The sequence below is a fragment of the Mixophyes fleayi genome, chromosome 5 (genome assembly GCF_038048845.1).
Source record: "Mixophyes fleayi isolate aMixFle1 chromosome 5, aMixFle1.hap1, whole genome shotgun sequence".
NCBI lineage: Eukaryota > Metazoa > Chordata > Amphibia > Anura > Limnodynastidae > Mixophyes > Mixophyes fleayi.
Window position 1 is genome coordinate 243,891,792 of NC_134406.1, and position 25,704 is coordinate 243,917,495.

The 25,704-nt window shown below is 37.2% G+C and overlaps 1 protein-coding gene across 1 annotated transcript in view; it reads left to right on the forward strand.

Moving 5' to 3' along the window:
* Positions 1 to 25,704, forward strand: part of NECAB1 (N-terminal EF-hand calcium binding protein 1) — a 177,293-nt gene that overhangs the window by 78,904 nt on the left and 72,685 nt on the right. The window contains exon 5 of the mRNA XM_075213770.1: positions 1,447 to 1,544. Within this exon, the coding sequence (XP_075069871.1) occupies positions 1,447 to 1,544 (98 nt within the window). The remainder of the gene's footprint in view (positions 1 to 1,446; positions 1,545 to 25,704) is intronic.

Below are 25,704 nucleotides of genomic sequence, written 5' to 3' on the forward strand. Positions count from 1 at the left end.
TAGCCAGAAAAATCTATTTGATGTTAAATACTTTTGTGTCAAAAAAGACAAAAGTATGATAGGAGTGATACCTTTATTGGCTAGCCAAAAAAATGATTATATTTGTTAGCTCTCAGAGCACTGAGGCCCCTTTATCAGGCAAGTTTACAAATGAATGACTGAGGAAAAGGCACAACATTTAAGAGCTGTTACATCAAGAAATTTGTACAGGGGGGAGGAATACATCATTAAGATAAGCTAAAGTAATAAAACAAATTTTTTTGTTACGGATGGAAGAGTAATAGTCCTAGGAGTTCAGAGATCTGGAGTTGCTCTGCTGTGGGGTGTGAAGTGTGTCCATGTAGTGGGTCATAAATCCAGGTGTTATATTAAGTCCTTGAGTTAATGACTGGAGTGTTCTTATCAGTTTGAATTCCCATATTTTTCTCTCCCTGTCATTTTTAAAAATATCTTTTAGTATTAAGACTTTTAAATCTGTCATACTGTGTCCTGGTCCAGAGTAGTGTTTACGCACGGAGGTGTCCAGAGACTTCCTTATTGTGTATCTGTGTAGATTCATCCTGGATTACAGTTTCTGCTTGGTCTCCCCAATGTATATTCCCTCAGGGCCCCTTGTACACTATGGTTAAGAATCAAAAATCTAATGTGCTTCTGGATAATATGGATCACATAAATGCCTTACACCTTGAGTAAAGAACATATACTTGGTTTGCATAAAATCAGAACACTGTTTGCATTTAAAAAGATAGAAGTGAAGATTTTTTTTGAGCTAGATGTTACAAATAGAGGAAATCATTATCCCAAATGTAATATTTAGTTAGATACACGGTACAGCAGAAAGTATCGAACTAGTACCTTTTTGAAAACAGTCTTCATTTTCAGTGGGACGTGTATATGCCATACTTGCCAACCTTTAATACATTTCTTCCGGGAGCTGCAAGGGGGAGGTGGGCGTATAGGGGGCGGAGCCTCGGAAAACGAGTCATTTTACAAACGCCGCGATTCACCGGGAACCGATTTCTGCCCACTTCACTAGGAAGTGGGCAGATCAGGGAGATTGCCAGACTCTCCCGGGAGTCCGGGAGAGTCTCGCAAAATGTGGGAGTCTCCCGGACATTCCGGGAGAGTTGGCAAGTATGGTATATGCAGTTTATGTTTGCCTCACTAAAGATCAAGACGCATTGCGCAAAAAAGTTACGAGATATATACACTCTGCTAGAGAATGTATCTAAACAAAGGTTAGATATAGGATATGGGTTATGTTTTGTACATTTGAACACATCTGGGACAGCACAGTGGCTTAGTGGTTAGCACTTCTGCCTCACAGCACTGGGCTCATGAGTTCGACTCCTGACCAGGGCCGTATCAGATATTTTGTTCTTTTACTGTATTTGTTTTAAGAGTAATTCAGAACAAAATAAAGCAGCAATTTTCTTTAATTTGCAGATTACTTCTCCCAGCATTTGGGAGACTATGAAAGTGTCCTTGCAGCTCTGGAAGACCTGAACCTCTCAATACTAAAGGCTATGGACAAAACAAAACAAGTAAGAAAACAATTTAATTCAGCATTGTGAAATCTTGCTAAAATGGGTTTTGGATTATCATAGAGAGGATATAAGTTTAATATTTGTCGAGAAATTGGCAGCATTCGTTCTTACCTGTGTAATTAATGTCTAGAACTATATTGGTTTTACAGCAATGTTTTGGTCAAGACATGGGTCATGTGCAGCGATGAGGGAATCTCCAATCCGAAATCTCTCTTATGTAAATGTTTTGCAAAACTATTCCAAGAGCATGAATTTCTCTAACCATTCAGAATTCTGTGAAAGTCTACAAAATCACATTTAGTTTATTTCAAGAATTTTTTCCCAGGTTGAGTCCCAGAGTCAACTTTTGTGGTGAAGGCTGTGGAGTTTGTATGCGCTCCCTGTGTTTGCGTGGGTTTCCTCCCACACTCCAAAAACATACTGGTAGGTCAAATTGACCCTAGTCTGTGTGTATGTTAGGGAATTTAGCCTGTAAGCTCCAATGGGGCAGGGACTGATGTGAGTGAGTTCTCTGGACAACGCTGCAGAATTAGTGGCGCTATATAAATAGCTGATGATGATTATACTCACAAAGCATTACGCCAGTTACTATCTCTTTAATAGCAATGATATGGCTGCTGTTTCATTGTGTTCATAAATGGCATTTATTTAGACCTTAATCTTTTGTTCTTGGAGGAGCTGTTATTAATAACCAATATTTTATTTTAACTGCTGCGGTTTATGATGTATAATTGTCAATGTTTATATTATTTGTGATGTAAACCTTGTAATTTATATGTTTTAAAAATTAAATATAATTTTTCTGTATTATATTTTCTGCCATCCTTTAACAAAAATGTCTCTACAACCATATTGTGCAATACTCTTATATACATGTTAATCTAATTCTTTCTTATTTGTATCTTAAAAGTTTGTCACTGCTTTACACACAGCCAAGTATTATTTGTAGCATAGTTTATTTTATAACGTAAGTATTGCACGGACATATTCTTTTGTATATGTGTTAATTTATTGTTAATTTATTAATATTGCCATTATTAAAAACGCTTGCTTTATTGCTGCTAATGTACAATTCATGCATCAAATCCAATGATTGGGCAGATAAATCTGTTCTTCTCAATTCTTCATTTTCACTGTATTTTTGAAAAGCAAAAAGGACATTGTTAGTATAAGAAACTGTATAGAAAATATTAATAATATTCATAGACACACTTTTAATGTAAATCTTCTGTTTAAAGCACTTCAATCACTGTAACATCTCTAATTTTTAATCATAACTACCAAAATATGTTATATCATTACCATAGCCCTTAAAAGATAAGTACTTACATTTGATTAGGAAATGGAAGGCCCTATGGCCATCATTCCAGGATATGCCAGTTATATTCATGGACAGCAGTGATCAGCCCTGTGTTGTCTTTGTATTAATTGTCTGTATGGAATAGAGATTATAATAACTTGGTTATACTTCTTTATTGTACATTGGATCCTATAAGAAAAACTCCATGGGGAGTATTCAATTGTTAGCGTTAATGGAAAAAAACGAGCGCTCAAAAAATCTTAGCGTTAATACGGTAATTACTCGTGGAATTTCAGCTCGCCGCGCTGAAATTCCGCGAGTAAACTACCGTATTAACGCTTTTCTCGCGCAATATTACCGTATAAACGGTAATATTTTTTGAGCGCTCCTTTTTTTCCGTTAACGCTAACAATTGAATACCCCCCTAATCTTAATCCAATCTAATATCTGTCCTAATAGTGGTAATGTGTTAAAAATTACAGTGTTACTTTATCCAAAAATAATATTACATTTTCATTGGTAAATCTAATACATATACTCACCCTGCTTGTCGTCCATAACATATTATTGTTCATATTCTTCTCCATGTGTATTGATTAATCCTTTAATGTAAACTGAAAGACACTTGCTCCTTTGCCGCAATTTTTCTTCCCTATATCCAAAAATTGAAAACACACAAATTATTATAAAACAAACCAAAGTATATCGGTCATTAAATACTTTCCATTCACAGTATTTTATAGATCCTTTCTATTGTTGAAATGCTCTTCGTCCTGAGGTAATTCTTATTCAGCACCTTCCTCTTCTTAACATACAACGTGTTCTTTTTTTCCGATGTAGAAAAAGGTCACAGTTAATATAAAAATATAATAAAAACGTTATTCGTAAGATTTGGTAGCGCAGTGCTCAGACATTGCTCTAAGTGCAGACTTACGGGCAGTTCGCGGAAGGGGAGCTTGACATCCAGACTTGTTTGAAGACCAGATCAGACACGATTTCCTATAGAAAAAACAACATTTTAAGCAAAAAAACTTCACTTGGCTGCTTCTTTTGGTATTGCAGCCATCAACATTGCACATGCTCAGACATTGCTCTAAAGGCACACTTACCGGCTACTTTTGGGTCGCGAAGTTTTTCATCTGTCTCTTTTCATTGCACATACAAAGTTTTTATAAGTGGTAGGTGATCCCTCTTAAATACCTCATGAGGTCCTCTGCTTCCCTCTGGCTAGTGCCTGTTAGTAATGCAGTTTCCCGTGTTTTTTGCTCCTGTCATGGTGGTGTCCTTCGAGTGTTGGCAGTCATCTTCTGAAATTGGGCTTTTGTGGTATTTTGTTCTTTAATGAAGTAAGTGATCAGGTTGTACACACCTAATTTCTTCTCTCCCAATATGGTGTTCCACTGCCGGTGCCAACCTTCCAATTTATTATTTGTTCATGGGATGCCCAAACTGTTATTTTCATGCATCAACGACATTCTAAGGGGAAACAACGGTGCTGTTCTTGTAGATTAACTGCGAGTGTGAACCCTAATGTAGAAAATCAAGATAATTGGCCTGAGCATCTGAGGGAACTCAGATTTGTAAAGTTCAAACAAGCAAAAACATATTGGAATAAAACCATGTTTGACAATTATAACCGCAAGAAAATGATACCTAGAGGTCTTAGACCAAAATTATACCCTGCATTTGATTTAATCTCAGAAGAATTAGAAATAGAATGGGAACATACATTAATCAGATGTTCACTATGAATTGATGAACATTCTGATTAAACATGATACTATCCCATTGGAACAATATAGTAAAGACATTTTAAGAATTGGAGATAAATTAAAAGATTTTGAAAATATTGAACAATATCAGAATTCATGATACATTCAAAATAGCTTTAGATACATATGAGAAACAAATAAAGGATAAAAAGAGAAACAAATTCTCTAGAAATATGAAAGGTTATGCTGAAAATAGGGTTATTAGATGAGATCAACACGAATTGCGGAAACCATGGACATCTTATACTACATCTGAAATGGATTCCTCAGATGGTGAATCCTCGTATAACACATCTACAGGTAAAGATCAAACCACCACCAGTAGAGATTTTTTAGGGAGAGGTACATCAAATACATTAGACCGTGGTGGTCCAAATTCAAAAAGATACGGGGGGGGGGCGCTAACGAAGTTACGGATCAGACAAGCTAGAAGAGAATATCTTCCGAAGGAGTCTGAGACGTCAGAGATGTTAGATATTGCTCTGAGAGTGATAAACCTATCCAATAAACAATTGAACTATGACCATATATGTTTACTAAGTAAAGGCCTATCTTTTTCACCCACAAAGAACATGGATAGATTTGAATGGGAAAAAGATTTGGCTCTGTTTACTAGAAGACTACTACTTAAGAAATTTTATCACAATAAAATTTATGATACATCCAATATGTCGAATACTATCTTAGAAGATCTGACTGACAGAAATTCTCAATCACTATATAATTTTCAATCCAATATATTTGACACTGAAGAAGAGAGACAGGCGATCAGTATATTAGAAGAGTTGCAAGATATACATCTGACAAATAAATCTGAAGGTACCAACCCTTTAACCTTGTTGAAAAAGAATCTTCCTTCTCACCAGACATGTCTTTATGCCCACAGGTTAAAATATTTGCTGAATTAGTCTCAAAAGATCTTGATACATTATTTGAGAATCAAAATACAAATATAAATTTAAGAAAACTCTAGACAAGGGAGAAATAACTGCCCTTAAAGAAATTGAGACATGGGAAGACATTGAGGTAAAACCCTCCAATAAAGGAGGTAATATCATCCTGTGGCCAAAGAAAAATATTTAACAGAAGTCTATCGCCAACTTAATAATACTTCTTGTTATAAACAACTTATTTTTAATCCTACTGCAAATTTTAAAAACATGTATCAATCCTTGATTGATAAAGCATTTAAGGAAGGAACCATTGCTAAGCAGAACTACGATTTTCTACAAGTAAGTAATCCCAAAATACCAACTATGTATATGTTACCGAAGATACACAAAAATGAAAATAATCCTCTAGGTAGACCAATAATATCGGGGATAGGAGGACTTACAGAAAATGTTGGTAGATTTGTAGCTCAATATCTAAGACCATATGTTTAGAGCCTACCATCATATACAAGGGATATCTCGGATGTTTTATCCAAATTTAAGGAATTACAATAAATTCAGATGTTAAATTAGCATCTTATGATGTGGAATCCCTGTATACTAACATTGATCATACACATGACCTTAATGCAGTAAGATATTTTCTCAAGATGGAAATTTATTCTCACAAACAACTATTTTTGTATTTTTCCCAAATAAGAGGGACTGCTATGGGGACATGCTGTGCCCCAACATATGCCAACCTATTTCTGGGCTGGTGGAGAAAGGGAGACTGTTTTCTCTGATGTGAATGAACAATGTACTACCCACATAATGATGTGGCTAAGATATATTGATGACATTCTAATCCTCTGGGATGGTGATAATTATCTTTTTGAGGAATTCACTGAAGTTTTAAATACCAACACACTGAATTTGAAACTAACTTCAGAAATGAGGCTGAGAAATCAATTTTCTTGACCTGATAATCACCAAAACTTTACAAGGCACCTTAAGCACTGACATTTTTCGGAAAAAACAGCTACTAACAGTATTCTTCATCGAACAAGTGCACATTTTCCATCGGTGATTAAGGGTATTCCTAAAGGAGAATTACTAAGAACCAAAAGGAATTGTTCGGATCCTGAAACATTCACCAAAAGATCTGAGGAATTAATTGCAGGACTCCAACAAAGAGGCTATAAGAATAAAACCATCAGAGGCGCAAAACATTTTGTATTTAAGAAGGATAGGGAATCTCTTTTCTACCCTTTTAAAAAATCGTTCTACTGAAGATACAAAATCAGGATGATTGGAAAATTCTGCACAGAATGAAAACAATTAAGCGAAATATTCCAGAAGCATTGGATATTTTGCTTTCAGATAGAGATCTTACAAAAAGTCTTGATGATAGAATCTCTATAACTTGGAGAAGGTCCAAAAATTTGAAAGATCAGTTGGTACACAGTCACTATCAAAAAAGGAATACTAATCAGAATAGAACCAAGGGTTATTTTAGCTGTGGAAACTGTAAGGCTTGTCAATTTACCATAACTACAAAAGAATATAAAGACAAGTATGGGACAATTTGAATGATTATGGATTTTCTGAATTGCAACTCTTCTGGTATTATTTACTGTATTTCCTGTCCATGTCAAAAGAAGTATATTGGTATGACTAGTCGTCCATTTAAGAAACTTCCGCTAGAACATGTGGGAAATATAAGAGATCAAGCTAATTTAAAAGTTCTAGCTACAGTAGCTAGGCTTTTCCTACAATTCCACGACAGTAATCCAAAACTAATGCAAGCATTTGCAATGGAGAAGGTATATATGGGGATTAGAAGAGGTGATCTCCAAAAGAATTACTCAAAAGAGAAGCGAGACAGATATTTTTGATGGGTAGTATGATCCCGTATGGCCTTAATGACCATAATAACTACCTTATTTATTTATAAAAATTATAGGGTCATATCTACAATAATACTATTATTTCATAAGATAAAAATTCCTTTTCTGTAAGGACAAATATCTTTAATAACAATGAAGTTATTATTCCTGATCTTTAACAAGAACATTTTTTCTGTGATTTACTATTCCTTATACATATCCCTTTTAGAATGGTCACATAATGATCATTAATAAGTCACTAAATGCAATATATATTTATCTTTATTATTATTATTATGGCTATATAATATAGACTAAGACGTTATTAAAATACAAAATGCACATTCATTTTCATTATTTTTATTCACTATTTAACATTTTCACTTTATATGAATTCTTTTTTTTGTATTTGGTTCACTTAATTAATTAATTCACAATTAATAACTAATAATTATTTTTTAACACAAACCTAATGAGTATATACAATTATACTGTCATCAATATTATTTCACATAATTATCATTTAACTTTATTATGCTGCATTCTTATATTTTTTATTTTATTTGTATCTAGGGAATATTAGGAAATCCAGAGAATGGATCATTTATGTAATATGATTATCATTCTTAGAATAAAGAGTATAATTAATTTTTTCAACAAATATACTATGATTCGATTCACTTTTGTAATATACTGTAAATATATAGACTGATTTTGGATGATAAAAACTATATCCCGGTTATTATATCTGTCCCCTTTGAGTATGATATAAGATTAACACTCCTCACTCCTCGTTCCCCATATGTATAGATATCCTATTGATTAAAACACACTGCTATTCTCCTGTCCCGTTCATTCACTATTTGATATGAGCCAATAAAAACACTAGAGAGGCGGGACTTATGACGAATGAGAATAACATTGGCTAGTCAAACTGCCAATCACTCTAACATCTATGCGATTTAATTGGTCCACTCACAGTGACATCATGCTGGGGGTGTATCCTTAAAGTATAAATAACCTTCAGAACAGACCTTCGGCTTGCCTTGAGAAAGTAATTAAACGAAATGCGCGTCAGCGTCTTCTTTCATCTGTCTCATCACTCCACTCGATATAATAAGAGCCATAGTTAGAAAGTTTATAGGCAGCTAGCAATACACTTTTCTCAGAACTAGCCTCATATTGCATTTTGGATCATCATTATGGCTCCTTAAAAATTAATAAGAGCGTTACGTTGATATAACATTGGTATGTATTATACCTAACAAGCAGACTAATTTATGCTACTCTAAGACAGCCCATTTCAAGCACCTGTTATAGACCTGAATTGTGGGTCTGAGATCCATAAAAATAGATAGCAGTTACTATCAGGTACCATACATATTTGTAATACTGCGTTATTCCATATATTATAAATGTACTTTCTATAATAAACACAACTTTGTGTTTGGATTTTTTATTATTATTATTAAAAACTTTGGAAGTTGTTTTGTAAAAATAAAATACACATTCATTACACTGTGGTGGGTTACTGACAATGTTATGTTAATGAATCTTACTATAAATTCTATGTACCGTGTTTTCTGGGACTTTTATACAGGTTTTTAATAAATTAATAATTTTATTTAATTATATAATTTCAATTGAGTACTATTGCAGTTAATACCCATCCTTGGAGTGCATGCTACAGAATTGATTCTTACTTTAATTGAATGTTTTGTTATATATTTATCATTTATATAATAATATTGCATAATAAATATTCACCAGTCTAAGATGCAATTGAAATTAAAATGGCAGTAATGAAGTACACTACTGGTTTTCATTACCAGTCTTTAACGCTAACTATAAAACTTTATTGTGTATATTCTGCTATTGGATCTCTAAAATATGTTTTTTATTATTTTAAGTGGCAGGTCATTAATAATATTCTTAAAATCTTACTATCTAGGTGATATACTTTTGGTTTCAAAGTCAATTTATAAACATAATGTTGGTCAACTTAAGTCATAATGTCCTTATTTTGGGTTTGGTATATATATTCATATATTGTGCAATGATTTGGGATGGAAATTAAATAATTCAATTAGACTATATATAGTCTTATCTCCGAAATGAAAAAAACATGGTATTAATTTTGAATAGGGATGTTAATATTCACTGCACCCACATTACAGTTTGCATGAATAATCCATGTACTATAATCTGGGGTGTTCATTTGCACTGCCACCTTGCTCCACTAATGTATATTAATAAATTGCACAGTAAGAATAACTAAGAATGAATTCAATGTACATACAGTGTAATTTGAAAAACAAAAATTATTTATTATAAAGACAATCCTTAACAATCTATACTAAAACCAACATTTAGAAATATAGATTATATCAACAATAAAAAAAAAATTTTTTATAATATTGTACAGTGATTAATTATTGCCTAAAACCTTCTTATGAACGTATTAAAATGGTTAATAAAGCTTTGTAGGATGGTGTCAAATTTAGGGCAGTCTCTTTTTTTCAGTATGTGTTAAGGATTTTCAAATGCCAGTTCCATGGTTCCAACAACACATGTGCAGGATAAATCTGTAGAGAGTTTGTAGCAATTATCCATTTCTAAGTTATTGCATATTATCTTCATGATGATATTCAGTTAGTGTGTTGTCAATTAGAGTCTTTCTTATATTCTTGTAGGACACTGGTTGCTTTCAGGGTGAAGCTGACTTTGTAACATCTGTAAAAAAGAATGAAACAAAATTAAATTAGTATATCATATATTTGTAGCTAACATTACACAAGATTATAACACTATGGATAACAATTTAAAATAATAAGGTTTAAAGTATGAAGGTTTATAACGATTAACTCAGCAAACATTTAGTTATAAAAACAATGTCTAGAACTAACTTTTATTTAAAGATACTTACTTTTTGAAATGCAGATTAATTATCTTGTCTTCAGTCTGTATTTTGTGAGTTGAAGAGGTCATCTTACGATACACTTTAGTAGACGGTCTTGAATTAAAGTTCCAATGTCTGTCAATAGATAATAAAAAAAAATAAAAAAAAATTAACTATACACATACTAGAAGTTAATTAAAGATAGAGACAAGAGAAGAAGCCTATATTAATAAATTGCACAGTAAAAATAACTAAGAATGAATTCAATGTACAGACAGTGTAATTTGAAAAACAAAAATTATTTATTATAAAGACAATCCTTAACAATCTATACTAAAACCAACATTTAGAAATATAGATTGTGTCACAGCACCTTGTTGGACATTTCTTTGCATCATGTCATTTACTATGAGTTGCAGACTTGTGGAAACTGCAATGCTCGCTGCTGCCACCTGTTACTGTATGATCCACATTTCACTATGTTATTATTTCTTTGTAGAATAAAATTGAATTGTACTAGAAATCATTTAACAATTGAATGCTTAATTGAAAAGACCTAGTAAGGTATACATGGCATTCATGGTTTTGTTAATAAGCTCTATCAATTTATTACTCTGCATCTTACTCGGTCTACTCTATCTCATCCTCTCTGTTCTCCCACACCTCTCCTCTGGCCTCTGCTTTCTTCCTTTTGCCCCTGCCTCTGCCATCTTCTTCTTCACTGCTAGAGCATCCTTGCCCCTACCTCTTCTTCCCACCTCACAGCTACTTCTACTGCATCTTCATCCTCCACCGTCCCATCCATATTATCACCTCACCCCATTACTAGCAGGGCAACTACTACCTTTTGACTCATGTCTGTCCACCTTGTGCAACCCTGAAATTATGTCTTAAGTTGAAACTTCTGCTTTTAAGTTATTCACTCAAACACCTGGAATTGGTACCTGTATCCGTGTTAACTGTATTACCAGCTCATAACGATCCATGTACGTGTTATTCTTAACTGTATACATGTATCTGTAATTATGTTTATTATATTCATATGATGACAAGTATATCTATCTATGTTTTTAGTTAAAGAGTGCCAAAATATAGCAATCCTAATAGATTGGGTAGTCAAAACACCTGTCTTGCCAATAGTGCCAATCTCGTCATGGCAAAATGTATTCACATATGGGTGTGGAATCACCATGTCATAGTGTGTGGGAGCCTCTATGTGGAAGGGCCCACAAAACCAGAACCCACCCCTCAAAGACTATCAGCGCAGCTCTGAAAAGTGCTAAGGTCCATCTTGCCACCCTGCGCCATTGATACCGGAGTAATGGAAAGAAATCAGGACATCTGGAGGGCTAAATTTTCCACCCCTGATATTTTTTCTTATAATCAAACGCTAAATTATCTTATTTCTATCCAGATAGACTTGTCCTTTATTTGTAATACAAAAGGGCTTCTCTTTAGAAAAGAGCAATCCACAGGAAAATCTTCTTATTTTAATCCTCACAAAGTGCAAACGCAAATGTGTGTGGACCCATTGACCTGAATGGACTTTTTTTAACATGTGGTGGCAAGCTTTGAAGTTGTATTAAAAAAGTCAGACACAGCCTGCAAATGCCAAAGAAGAATGGTAACCCCAGACAATAGGCAAGCCGAGGGGGAGAGGATTCCTAGTGCCTGGAAACCCCCATCCCCCTCCAAGCCTGGGGCACTGTATAATTGAGGTGGCTGGACCCTGCTCCCACTTCACACAACTCTGCTTGAAGTAGTGCACGCAGCATTACCCATGTATATTATGGGGATAGGAAGAATTGAAGAGCAGCCACGCACTGTCTAAAATTATAGCCACAACCCCATGCATGCTGGTCATGCCCTCTGGTGGCGTGGTGCGGTAACCCCCCTCTACAAATCCTGCATTTGCCCCTGCCAGATGTTGCTACCTTTAAAAAAGCAAGCTGTGTTTCTCAGTTTGCATATTTCATTGTGTACAAACGGTTATCAAGTATTCATTTAAATGTATTCAGTTTGAAACTCAAGTTTAAAAATAACCCAACTTGCCATGTGTTTGGAGAAGTCTTATAATTACTAGCAGTAAGATAGATACAGTTCTGCAGAGTAATTTCAGATGTTAATTACAGAGAATGAGTCTCTGTAGAGCTGATAACCTGATACAGCAAATATCCTGCTGGCTGGAACTAAGATAATATTTCTTAATAAGAAAAACTGCTTGTGTTAAATGGGAAAATAGTAACCAAATATAATCTACTTGATCCATCCTGCAGCGTTCAATAATATTGTTCTAGATTATAGAACAAAAATATAATCATTATTTATAATATTATAACCTAGACTATAGATTCTTCAAAATTACTAACTACACTATTAGGTGTATGCTACTCAGTTCCTAAAGTGAAATGATTCCTATCTTTCCAGCATCACTTAAATGGAATTATTCTATAAGAAGGATTTACAGATAAAATGGAGTTTAAAAAAAGGTGCAAATATTTACATCATATTCTAAAAAGTATTTTTCACAATGTTTGACAGCTAAAAAGAGCACACATTTCAATAAAAATATTGTGAAGAAGACTTCAATATAAAAATAAATAATTTTGAAAGTAATTTTAAAAAATCGAAACTAAAATCTAAAATCACTTTAATTCTATTCAAAAAGTTATTTAAGTGTTAGTGTTATCATCACTTTATTTTGTATCTATTTTTACTTTTTGCAAAACAAATATATATATTTTTTGTGTGTTTTTATTTTTACTAAATCTGAAAGCCAACTCTATAAAATATTTAAGGATTAATCTGAACCATGTCCATTTACATAATTAATCCCAGCCAGCAGAATATTTGCAATGTCAAATTATCTATAAACTTACATGACTTAAAAATTACTTTAAAATATGTACTTTTATAGAGTATGACTAAGAGATAAATATTTTTATAGATTAACCCCCAAGAACTATGTTGCCTAACATGTTCTGCTTGCTACTGATATTACAGTGTAGGAATACAGTTTTACGTCCTTCTGTTTCCATTCTAAGACTTTGGCTGCAATGACATTCACTCAGGACTGGAAAGCTAAAATTCCATTTGCAAACATTATACTAGATTTGAGCTTAAAGGATGTAACATCAAAAAAATGTATTTTCTGAATTGTGCCTAGCCCAGCAAATGTGTATGCTAGATATCATATTATACAATTCTCTGTGCAGGCTGTGAGCAAACTTGGGAGTTTTGACTGCAACCTCACTCTCTATTGTCAGTAGATTCTGGACATGGCTACAGCCCTCTGATTCCATCACAATAAGATTCCACTTAATATTAAAGCAGTTCATAGAATGTGATGAGAGATAATGTATTACCTTCTAATTCCACAACTAGTATTTAGATATATTATTAAAACATCTGGAATAGAAAAGAAACACTAGAAAAACTAAAAAGAGCACTTGAGTAACAGACAAGTGTAGGGGTAGAAAGAGTTACACCCTCTGTCTCTGCTCTTAATTCCTAAAATATTTAGCATTACTCAAAGCAATAATATATGGACAATGAAGAGAACATGAAAATACAATGAACAGCCACATCATTAAAACCACCTGCTTATTATTGTGTAGTACCCCCTCGTACTGCCCAAACAGCTCGGACCTGTTGAGGCATGGACTCTGCAAGACCTGTGGTATCTGGCACCAAGACGTTAGCAGCAGATCCTTTTAGTCCAGTAAGTTGTGAAGTTGAACTTCCATGGCTCGGACTTGTTATTCCAGCACATACTACAGATGCCCGATTGGATTTAGAGCTGGGGAAATTAGAGCCCACGTCAACACCTTGAACTCTTTGTCATGTTCCATAAACTATTTCTGAACAATCTTTGCAGTGTGTCAGGGTGCATTATAATGCTGAAAGATGCCACTGCCATCAGGGAATACCATTGCCTTGAAGGGGTTTACTTGGTCTGCAACAATGTTTAGGTAGCTGGTATGTGTCAAAGTAACATCCACCCACATGAATGCCAGGACCCAAGGTTTCCCAGCAGAACATTGTCCAGAGCATAACACTGCCTCCGCCGGTTTGCCTTCTTTTCATAGTGCATCTTGGTGCCATCTCTGCCCCAGGTAAACAACACACATGCTCCCGGTCATCCACATATTGTAAAAGAAAACATGATTTATCAGACCAGGCCACCTTCTTCTATTGCTCCATGGTCCATTTCTGACACACATTTACCTATTGTAAGGGTTTTCGGCAGTGAACAGAGGTCAGCATGGGCACTCTGACCGGTCTGCAACTATGCAGCCCCACACTCAGCAAGCTGCAATGCACTGTGCTGACACCTTTCTATCATAGCCAGCATGCCGCATTAAGTTGTTCAGCCAATATATACTACCCACTCTTCTGTGGGATTGGACCAGACCGGCTACCTTTCGCTCTCCATGCCCATCAATGGGTTTTGGGCGCCCTTGACCTTGCCACCAGTTCACCAGTTGTCCTTTGTTGGACCACTTTTGGTAGGTACTAACCACTGCATACTGGGAATACCCCACAAGACCTGGCATTTTGGAAATGTTCTGAGTCAGTCATCTAGCCATCACAATTTGGCTCCTGTCAAAGTCGCTCAGATCCTTACGTTTGCCCATTTTTCATGCTTCCAAAACATCAACTTCAAGAACTGGCTGTTCATTTGCTGCCTAATATATTCCATCCTTTGACAGGTGCCATTGTGTGACACAACTAGAGGTAGGTGTGCGAGTGTTGAGTGGATCTCTGGGTGCTTTTCTTTAAATCATGGCACGGCTATGGGACAGAGAACCCTTGAGTCCCCAATACATGTAGGACACCAAATAAATGAAGTGACATCAGATTTATTATGCAGGAACAATGTGGCACTAAGAATCTGTCTGGACATTATTATTAGAATTAGAAATATTAGCAACAAGTACAATCTAAATACAGTGTTCATAGGCCTGAGCTAATAGAGGTGTCAGTTACAGTACTTTATAGTGCATTTAACTTGGCCATTGCCATGGACAACACTATTGGGCCTTACTTCCAGAATAACAAAGGCAATAACAAAATTCCTATGTGTTAATACTTCTATAATGTAAACAGTTTGGTTACAACTATGCTTAACAGTACTCTGAGTACTTTTTGATAACTGTCATGTGACCAGAGACTCACCAGCGTTCTGTGCTGCAGCTGTAATACTCTAACCCTGGAATATGTGAGGTCACATAAACTGTCTAAGAATACAGCAATACAGTTCTAGTCCCTAATACCATAAAGAACATTTATTTCATACAATACACCACAAGCAAATTATATCACAGTCAATGAGTCCCCTTCAAAGAACTCCATCCTCAGCAGAGCTATTTAGCATAAATGTCTTCACTGGCCAGACTATAAGTGTACACGTTAGAAATGGACAGGAGGCACTTGCAATTATGAGACTCAGTTCTGGCTGAGTGCCCCTGTGAATATTTATAATGGCAGTCTTGTAACTTCTGTATAGCGATCCAAAACAGATATTATCACTGTGCTTTAAACTAATCTTGCAGGTGAATGTCAGAAGTGATGCTGTCCTTTTGCTAGCATATTCAGGTTATGATGGGTTAAAAGATTCTCCCCACACCAGGGGTTACTTCAGAGTAGTGGTTCACTGGTGATTCAGTCTGTAATTCAATTATAACTGTGGTCATACTGTAGGTATGTACCCCGCTTGTCAATCAAGTATCTCTGTAAAATAGGCTCACAGCTCTTAAAATGTAAGATATACTGTGAAGTGAGTTAGAATACAGTCAGTTTGATTACTCAGACCTGTTTCTTGTTGTGTAGATAGTTTTCAGCTCCAATGTGACTCACTGGTGTCAGCACTTGTCTTCAAGTCTTTGCACCTGCTGTGTTCTGACAGGCAACACACCTCAGCTCTCTGTAGAAGTCTGACTCTCAGCAGCAACACTGGCCTCACTTTTTCTCACAACAGCATCCAGAAAAGCATGTCTCTTTTCATAAAATATCTCCTCAGTACTCACTCGCTAAGGCTTCTCCTCTCAAGAGTCTATGTCTCAAAAATCAGGGAACTTTTCAGCAGCCTCACAGCATGGGTTTTCCCTGGGTCCTAGAGTCTCTCCTGTATCACATTGTGACATAGTCCTCTTCCACAGGGTCCTAGTGCCCAGCAGTTTACAATTGTAACTAGATAATGAATGTTATTCACTTCACTTGTCATTGGTTTTAATGTTGCGGCTGATCAGTGCATAACCTAACTCATTTTTATTGAACACATTATTAGTGCTTAGTGCATCTCCAATCTTATTTTGTAAATGTTCTTTTTATTCAATGCCTCAATGTAACTATTTTCCAGCTAGTAGTTTTGTGTATTTCAGATAAAGGAAAATATACAATTGTAATAACTCTTACGTGTATGTTTTGTTAAGATAGCTGTTCTAGGAAATAACTGAACATAATAAGGCATATTGTTTATCTCAGAAAAAAAAATCAATGGCTCAAAAGTACTACAGAAACATAAAAAATAAAAATTAAAAAAAGAACCCTAAAAATACAATGCATTTCCAGGAACAAAAGAGATTTCATGCTGATACATACAAAGACGAAAGGAAACTGTTGAGACAAAGCAAAAAAAGGAATCTTTGAACTACAAGAAGTCGATTTTCTGAATATGATCAGTTCTTGATGAAGATTATTTAGTTAAAGTAAATTTTTTGAGCATTGCATTAACCTAATATGGAACCAGGTTCTATTCAGCCATTGAATTCTCATTGCTTAATAAGAGCTAGTGTTCCTAATGTGTTGTAACTCAGTATGACACCTGAGTAATGAATCATCGTACTGTGAACAGAAGCCCCTCCTGCAGAGGGTCTCTTTTTTGGCACTGGGCAGAGAACAGGTCTGGTGACTGGTTCAGTGCTGGCGCTGGGTTCAAATAGTTTGCTCAGCGCACAGCACCTTGTCTGAGAGTTGGTCAGTCTAAATTGCTGTTTCTGAGCCACCCTGTCTTAGGAAAATGATGGTCTGCTTGTGTCTTGTTGCTTGGTCCTTCTTGTGTTGGCAGCTGCTTAACAGAGCAAATGTGGGGGCTGTGACCTGTAGGTGTCCTGCTGTGAAGTTTATCACTACCTCGTGAAGGTCCATAGGGAAGTGCACGCACTCACTTAGCCACAGGTGGGCCAGAATCAACTACCTGCAACACAGTGGGACCGCTCCCACCGTCTGTGACAAATATGATTTAACCTGACATAGATTTAAGGCAGCTATTGTTTCCTCATGACTCCAAACTTCATTTAATATAATATAACACAGAATATCAGTAATAAGTAGCTAAAGATGGAATTTAGTGTTGGTATTCAAGAATCTGCTGGGGAGGTGGATTCCTTATATATGTTGTTTCCATACTATATGTACGACAAACACAGGCTCCAACATCAGTGTAAAACAGGGATCAGCCAGAAGTTCTCACTTACCTTTCAATTGTCTTACTTTGGGTTGTACATTTTGCAAATATCAGGACCTCAAATGTGCATGATCTATTGGATGGTGAGTTGCTTTAGAAAAATGGGAGAGTGGTTGGATGAATCAGGGATGTGGTTGGGCAGATCAAGGACATGACTTGGATGAGTAAAGTGGGTCATATTTCTCCCAATTTGTGGCTTTCAAATGTTGAATGGTATCTTACCAAGGAATTATGGCGTCCTGGTAAATCTGGCACCAGAAAGGATCACATTATAGAGACAGCTGGGCATTGAAGCTAGTGTGATGTGAGCATTTAAGTGGATTGCTTTAATATGGGGTGAGAGTGGAGGTGATTAAAAATACACTCTGATCTCAATTTACCCAAAGCAGTGACAATAGAAGTGATCAGGCAGCAATACAAGCAAATATCTTTCACATGCTTGGCCAATTTGCCACTGGTTCCAGCACACATATAAGGTGCGTATTTGGCACTCTTAAAATAAATGTTAATTGTAGTCAAATAGTTATTTAGGTTTAAAAAAAGACATATATCCATCAAATTCATCCCCTATACTGAAAAATAAACTAATCACTAGGAAGGCAAAAATCTTAAAAAATGAACAGGTAATAATTTGCCTTAAGCATTGCATTAATAGTGCTGAAAGTAAATGCCCATTCTGATGTCAATGCCCTGATGCATATATTGTTTTTGTAACCCACAGTATATATAGAGTGTTATGGATTCCTGTTTGATGACAAAGCTTATGCGCTTAGCGGTTGCTATAGTAATAGCAGACTTGAACTTTGTCATGGATCTTTCTAACAGTCAGCCACAGTTTTTATGAATTTTAATGTTATCTTCCTCAAATATACTGTATGCTGTAGTTATAGCTTGTAGCAGATTCTATACACCTGGATGGTATAATAACACTAACCTGACAGGCTCCTTTTGATATCAGTCTTGTCTATGTTCACAGACAGGCTTGAAAGTAAACTCTCTCCGATTTCCTGAATATGTATTTCATGTGTGAGACTCCTGCATCTGTCTCTGCTGCCATGACGTGCACTTGTCACGCTCATAGTGAGCACCTTTCTGCTGTCCAATTGTCCTGTTGAGGTTTGCAGGAGTAGCAGAGAAGATAACGTGATCAGGAAGGGTATGGCAGAGTATTTATGTGGCTAGCTTTTCTGAACCCTATAGCTTCTGACTCACTCTCAATTAAGCAACAATAAGTGAATTATTTTTCGGAACCTGTAAACCTCACCTCCCATCTTTGCCTTGGTGATGGCAAGTTTTCTTGGATTATACCAATGGGCACCCTTTTGGTCATTGGGTTCCAGTTGGCAGACCAGTATGGTGAGTGGGGGCATTCATTACTCAGGACCTCTACTTAGAGTGCAAGATGTGATCTGCTTTGAACTAGCAAGAGTCTATCTCCCTTCTCTCTCACACTGAACTGCCCATGGACAGGGGCGGGCTGGGTCGGCGGGCAGGGGGGCATCTTCCCCCCAGGCCGCTCATTCTAACCGCTGTTTGGGCCGGCCGCTTCCCCCGTGGGTGCAAGCGGTGCCGTCCACTTTAACTGAATATTACCAGCGGCGCACAGGCGGCCGCATCACATGACACTCGATGCGGCCACGTCATTGATAACGCAGCCGCATCACGTGTCATGTGATGCGGCCGCCTGTGCGCCCCCCGGGCTGAAATTTGCCAGCCCGCCCCTGCCCATAGAACCCCTTAACTCTAGCAGTTAGTCTGGATAATACACTTTTCTCACTGGACAGACAGGATATCCTTTATTTTGACAAAAGATCCAGAAATCCCTGCCCTTATCACACATGGAAGATCTAAGTACCTTTTTATCAGTAATATGCATCTTCCACTCAATACTGGGTAAGAAAAAAAGATTACTCTTCCAATTGTCATGAGAATGAGAGAATCTTTCAAAGTCCAGTTTGTCAAAATACTGGTCCAATAGTTCTATGGTCTGCAAATGTATTCATAATTATACTATTTTAGATTCATACAGATAATGTTGTTAAAGGAATATTATGTGGACTTAAAAAAAAAAGTGTTTTGCAATGTAAATATTTTTTGCTGTGATTTTGGGTAAAATGATTCATGCCACCAAAACAGCCAAACTTTGAGTTCTGAAACATGCTGAATTATTTTGCCCCTCTCTACTGTGGCACAGATAACACAATTTCGCTAAAGCATATGAGCACTTTTCTATTTCAGACTACATGTCCATCTACTGTGCATTGGCTGTTTATTAATATTCAGCAGCCTGTACTCTTCTTAACAGTCTTTATTCCATCCCAGTTGCTGTGCAACAAATCCGTCTCTGTTTTTCCCATGAGCCCCGACCAGTCTAGGATTTTCCTCATTCTAAGATAATGCAACACACATGAGCCAATTAGGGCCTTTATAGGCCCCAGGTATTTAGCAGTTTGCAACCTTCTATTTGCAGAAAACTCTAGTTCTCTGAAAAGGTCTTAAGAGACTATGAGAAAATTATACTTCTGTATATTTGTTTATACATTTAAACTAAAAGCCATGTAATATATAAACAACCTTTCTCACTAAGCATCTTCATAACACTTGCGTCATTGAACGTATTATCTAATCTTCAGAACCAACATATTTTTAAACAGAAGGCTTCAAAATAATATTTTTATTGCTTGACACATAGACATATAGGGGCGTATTCAATTGTTGCTCCGGGCGCCGCCGGAACGAGCGCGTTAAAACTATTACCGTTTATACGGTAATTACTCGCTCAATTTCAGCTCGCAGCTCCCTGAGCAGCGAGCTGAAATTGAGCGAGTAAATTACCGTATGAACGGTAATTACGCGCAATATTACCGTATAAACTGTAATAGTTTTAACGCGCTCGTTCCGGCGGCGCCCGGAGCAACAATTGAATACCCCCCATAGGCACATATTCATTAGCAGAAATAGGCAACAAAAAGTAGACCTGCCACCATAAGTTGTTGCATTTAAATAAAAAAGGTTACTGCTGCTCCAACTGCAGGGAGATGCTTAACAAGGCAATTACAAGCTCTTTTTTTATTTTCAATAACTTTATTAACAGTCTTAAAAGACATTGTAGCCTCAAACATTTTCTTTTTTTTAAAATAAAATGCCTAGCACAGAGTCATATATACACTAGACATAGTTTTGTTGTACAGACTACAGTTGTATCTGCCACCTCTCTGAATACACATATTTATTGGCAACTGTGAGAGAATTAGAGATCCCGAAGGGGAGGTGAATTACAAGTTCAGAGAGGTCAGTTGCGTCATTTTGGCCCCACCCTCTGAACAAAATGACACCTTCACATCATTTTGTCACAGGGCCAAAATGTCACGTTTCGCTCTGAATCGCTTAATCTTGGGCAGCAGAATGGCCTGCTTTCCCAGGAGTCCGGAAGACCTACCCGGAATTTAGGAGGCTCCCGGACATCCAGAAGGGTGGGCTAGTATGTTACACTTACGTAATAACATTGACAATAGAGTTCCGGGAGAATATAACATGATTTGGGACAAAAGGCGTCAATAGCAACTGTACTGAATGGTGAAACCTGCATGGCGGCTTATTAGCACTATCTGGGGGAAAATAAAATATTATAGGGTTAGTGTCCCTTTAAGGACGCCTATGTGACATTATGAAGGGGTTACTTTCTTGCTTTGAATAGTCTAAAGTTTTAACAAAAAATATTCTACTGCATTTTGCTTAAGCTCACACTATAAAAAGTGATTTTGTATGATAGAGATTTTTTTAACAGCAAGATTGTGTAATATGTCGTCCCAGGGTCTCTTCCACAGGAAACCTTACAATTCATGGGCACAAAGCTTCCACACACTATAGCACAGCACTGACTACAACAGGGGACAGTCTTTTCAATAGGGCTTATGCTGTGTATGCCAAACCCTATTGTACAGTCGTGATTTGTCCTCTCGCTCACACAGCTGCACTTCATTGTTTATCACATTCACCTTCTGCTTAAAATGATCTTGAATGTGAGTAGAAAGGGATATGTCTTACTGCAGCTAAGCCCTCGCTGTCTTTTAAAATAACAGAACACCATTGTGTCTGTGTGTATTGTACTATAACATGTCATTTTTCATTTTCACCTGTTTGTTTTTGTTTTCAATACTCAAATAAATGAATGTTACTATATATACATTCAATCAGTGTTAAGTTTATGTGCGGCTTGCCTGGGCAGCTGTACCTCCATACACATGTTCATTATGTTGCATGCTTAGTCCTATTGTTACCCAAGCACCTGATCCAGACTCCATAGAGCCAGTTCCAGCAAAAGATGGCAAAGGGTATATTCTTCACCATCTTTTGCGTATCTCCCAGGGGCAAACGCAGGATTTGTAGAGGGGGAGGGTTTCCACACCACGCCACCAGTGGGCGTGACCAGCATGCATTGGGGCGTGGCTATAATATTAGACAGTGCTTGGCTGCTCTCTAACTCTTCCTATCCCTATATTATACATGGGCAATGCTGCATACACTACTGTTAGGTGCACACAGCTCTCCCTTTTCAAGCAGAGCCGTGTGAAGCGGGAGCAGGGTCCAACCACCTCAATTATACAGTGCCCCAGGCTTGGAGGGGGTTTCCAGGAACTAGCAACCCCCCCCCCCCCCCCCCCCCCCACCCACCCACCAAACCGGACACCAACCCATGGCAATAGCTGCCCTCTACCGGGGAAAATTATGCTAATATTTAGCATAGAAAACATGGGGAAAATGATTGCTTTAAAAGGGCTGCTGGTGAGAGCGGAGGGTGCATTCTGTGTTTTAGCTTGATGTTAAGGAACTTTATAAGGGCATTTATTGCCTTATTGACCAGATTTACTACTTTAGATTAATATTTTCAAACAGAATCAGCATCTTGCCACAAGATTACAATAAATTATTACATGCCCAAGCTAAAAGGCCATTTGGATTTTCACCCACATGTATGATTGGATGATAATATATTATTGAATAAAGATTCCAAGCTGAAGGACAGGGAATCTGTTTTCTTCCTCAGTACACTTTTACAAGCTCCTACATTAGGAAACTATTATGCAAAAATTGCAAACTCCTTTTTGCAGATGAGACTTCTGTGGTAGATTTCTAAAATTTCTAAAAATGAAATGTAAAGGTGTTGTCCATAGCAGCTAATCAGATTCTAACTATTATTTAGAATGTACTAGATAAATGATAGATGGAACCTGATTGGTTGCTAGGGACAATTTTCCCTTCTTGGGGACAATTTTCCCTTCTTGGGGTAAATTTATCAAGCTGCGGGTTTCCAGCAAGTTTGAAAAGTGGAGATGTTGCCTATAGCAACCAATCAGATTATAGCTACCATTTTGTAGAATGTGCTAAATAAATGATATCTAGAATCTGATTGGTTGCTATAGGCAACATCTCCACTTTCCAAACCGGCCGGAATCTCGCAGCTTGATACATTTATCCCTGTGACTTAGCTGGTCTAACTGCCTTTTTTCAGACACTTTGATGTTGCTGTGTCCATTATAACTACTGTTAGATGACCTGGGCTCTGCTCATGTGACTTTCTTTTTCACTCTGTGGATTTCCCTTATTGCCTTTGCATTTAGAAAATGTGTGATCTTGAGTAGCTGACAAAACAGTGACATTTCTGGTTTGTATATCTAGCATATACTTAAATTATATGTTCTCCATCTACCATTATGTTCATCAGAACTGGCTCAGGCTTTAAGATTTGAACTCCTGTTGGAGTGTCAGCTTTGAGCCCTCTATAACCCTGTGCCCCAGGCAGGAGCCCCAAATGGTCCTATTAAAAACCGCCACTGGCATGTTCAAGCTGACATTTTCATGGCAAAACAAACCAATTAATCTCACCTTTTATATTCCTAAATGTATTCTATTTTTGCTCCTTAGATATTTTAGCAGCTAGGCAGCATTATCACAAGTTCTCCAGTCTGATGTATAGAACGCCAGTTTTGCTATTTGATATCAGCAGTTTCTATTCCAGGCATTCACACAGAAGATGGTGGTATTTCAAGCAGTGAAGATTAAGGCCTCTGCAAGTAAACACATCTTCTGAGTGCCTGTGGCAGCATGATTAACCCTTTCCTTGTATCTGTATAAGAAGATAATCCCACAGAGCTGCAAATTTTTCTGGTGCCTTTTAGTTCCTATTTCTAGTAATACAAGGACTTGACTGGCACGGATGGTCTTTAATAATGAGGTTAGATAAATCTTTTGTGAGCCAGAAAGCTATAATTTAAATCCAAGTGCAATGCATTGGGGGGCATAGGGCTCAGTTAGAGACTAGTGTCCAATGATACCAAGTTCAGGATTGTATTATATTGGGACTTAATGTAGTTCTCCTTTGTTCTATCATAAATTGTTATTTTCAATTGTTCCATTATTATACATGGCAAAGGGAAATTCTTTGTACAAACTTTAAGCTTCATATTTAGTTGTGTTTAACACCATAGTCGTCCCACATCAGTTTGCCTATATGTAGTCATGCAGTAGATGCCGGATCTGAAATAATCTGTGCTGCTGTTAACATTCTAATGCTCTGTTTGGGTCTAGCCAGCCAGTGTTGGACTATTAGCATTGCAAGTAGGACCCTGTCTATGGTCTATGGTCTAAAGAGCCCTAAAAACATGTTTTGCCTAAGTCTAATCTGACACAGTCAGAAGTTTTGTGCAACATTTTATAAAAGATTTTATAGGCTATATTCTTGTCACGAGCCCCAGTGGTACGCCGCATCCTGGCGTTATCTAACAGCCGGGGGCATGCATTAGCTTCAATGCACTGCTATTCTTCGTTTGGCTCATCTTTGTAGCTTAGAGTAGGAAGGTGTAGGGACTTCTTCCAACACCAAGGGGAGCTCTCCTATAATTTAAACTGGTTAATTTATATATGTATACATGTTCCTGGTTAATGTTATTATCTATCCCCGTTCTAGCTAGTAATTAATATGCAGCCTCCTGAGGCTAATTGTTAGCCCTGTCCACCTCTTTTCTGATTGGCCCATCAAAGTATTTAAGACAAGGAGGGCTTAGCCTCACTGCCGGTTATAGCACTTACTGACCCAGTTTGCTAACCTGCTCCTGTATGTTTGTTGGATCCAATCCTGTGGAAACACTGCCTGTTGGATTTTCCTGTTGTGACCTTCTGCTTGGACTTTGGACTCTGCCTATTTGCCCGTGACCTTGACCCTTTGGCCTGTACCTTGGACTCCGCTACTTTGCCTGTGACCCTGATCTTTGGCGTGTTTACTGACTACTCTGTTTGCTTGTGACCTTTGACCTTGGCTACCGTCTGACCATCCACTGCCTCCTATCCAGCCTCCTGGCCTGCCGCTAAGGGCCTGTGTTGCCAACTCACACTACGTCTGGAGTTAAGTCCTGGGGGCATCTGAGTACCGATGAGCATATAAAGCTCTAAGGGAAAAGCGGCTGCTATAGGTGAAGACGTCCGCCATCTTGTTCTGTGAGTTGGTGATCAGACCGTCAGCCTAACAATTCTATGTGCTCTCCTTTTGTTTCTTTCCCTTTCTATGCTACCTTTCATTATTTTGCTGCTTATCTCCCCTTCACTATCTCAGCTACTCTTCCCTTCCTCTCTCAACTCCCACACTCTCTGCTGCTTCCTTCTCAGATGCTGATTGGTTCTCTCTGCTCCAGAATACAATTTCCAACTTAAAGACCTTCTTCAGTTTTACACTTATAATAATTTGACATCACAGCAGCCCATTGCTGAATTTATATCCTATTGAATCAATTTCCCTACCTATTTTGACCTTTATATATACTTCTTTCCCTGTCTCTTTAACCCATTTGGGACAAAACCCCATCCACTTATACAAAAGCCCCGTCTTTTTTGCAGTCCACAAATTGGGACAGTTGAGGGGTATGATATCGTAAGCCCATCTTCCTCTTCCACAGGGACTCCC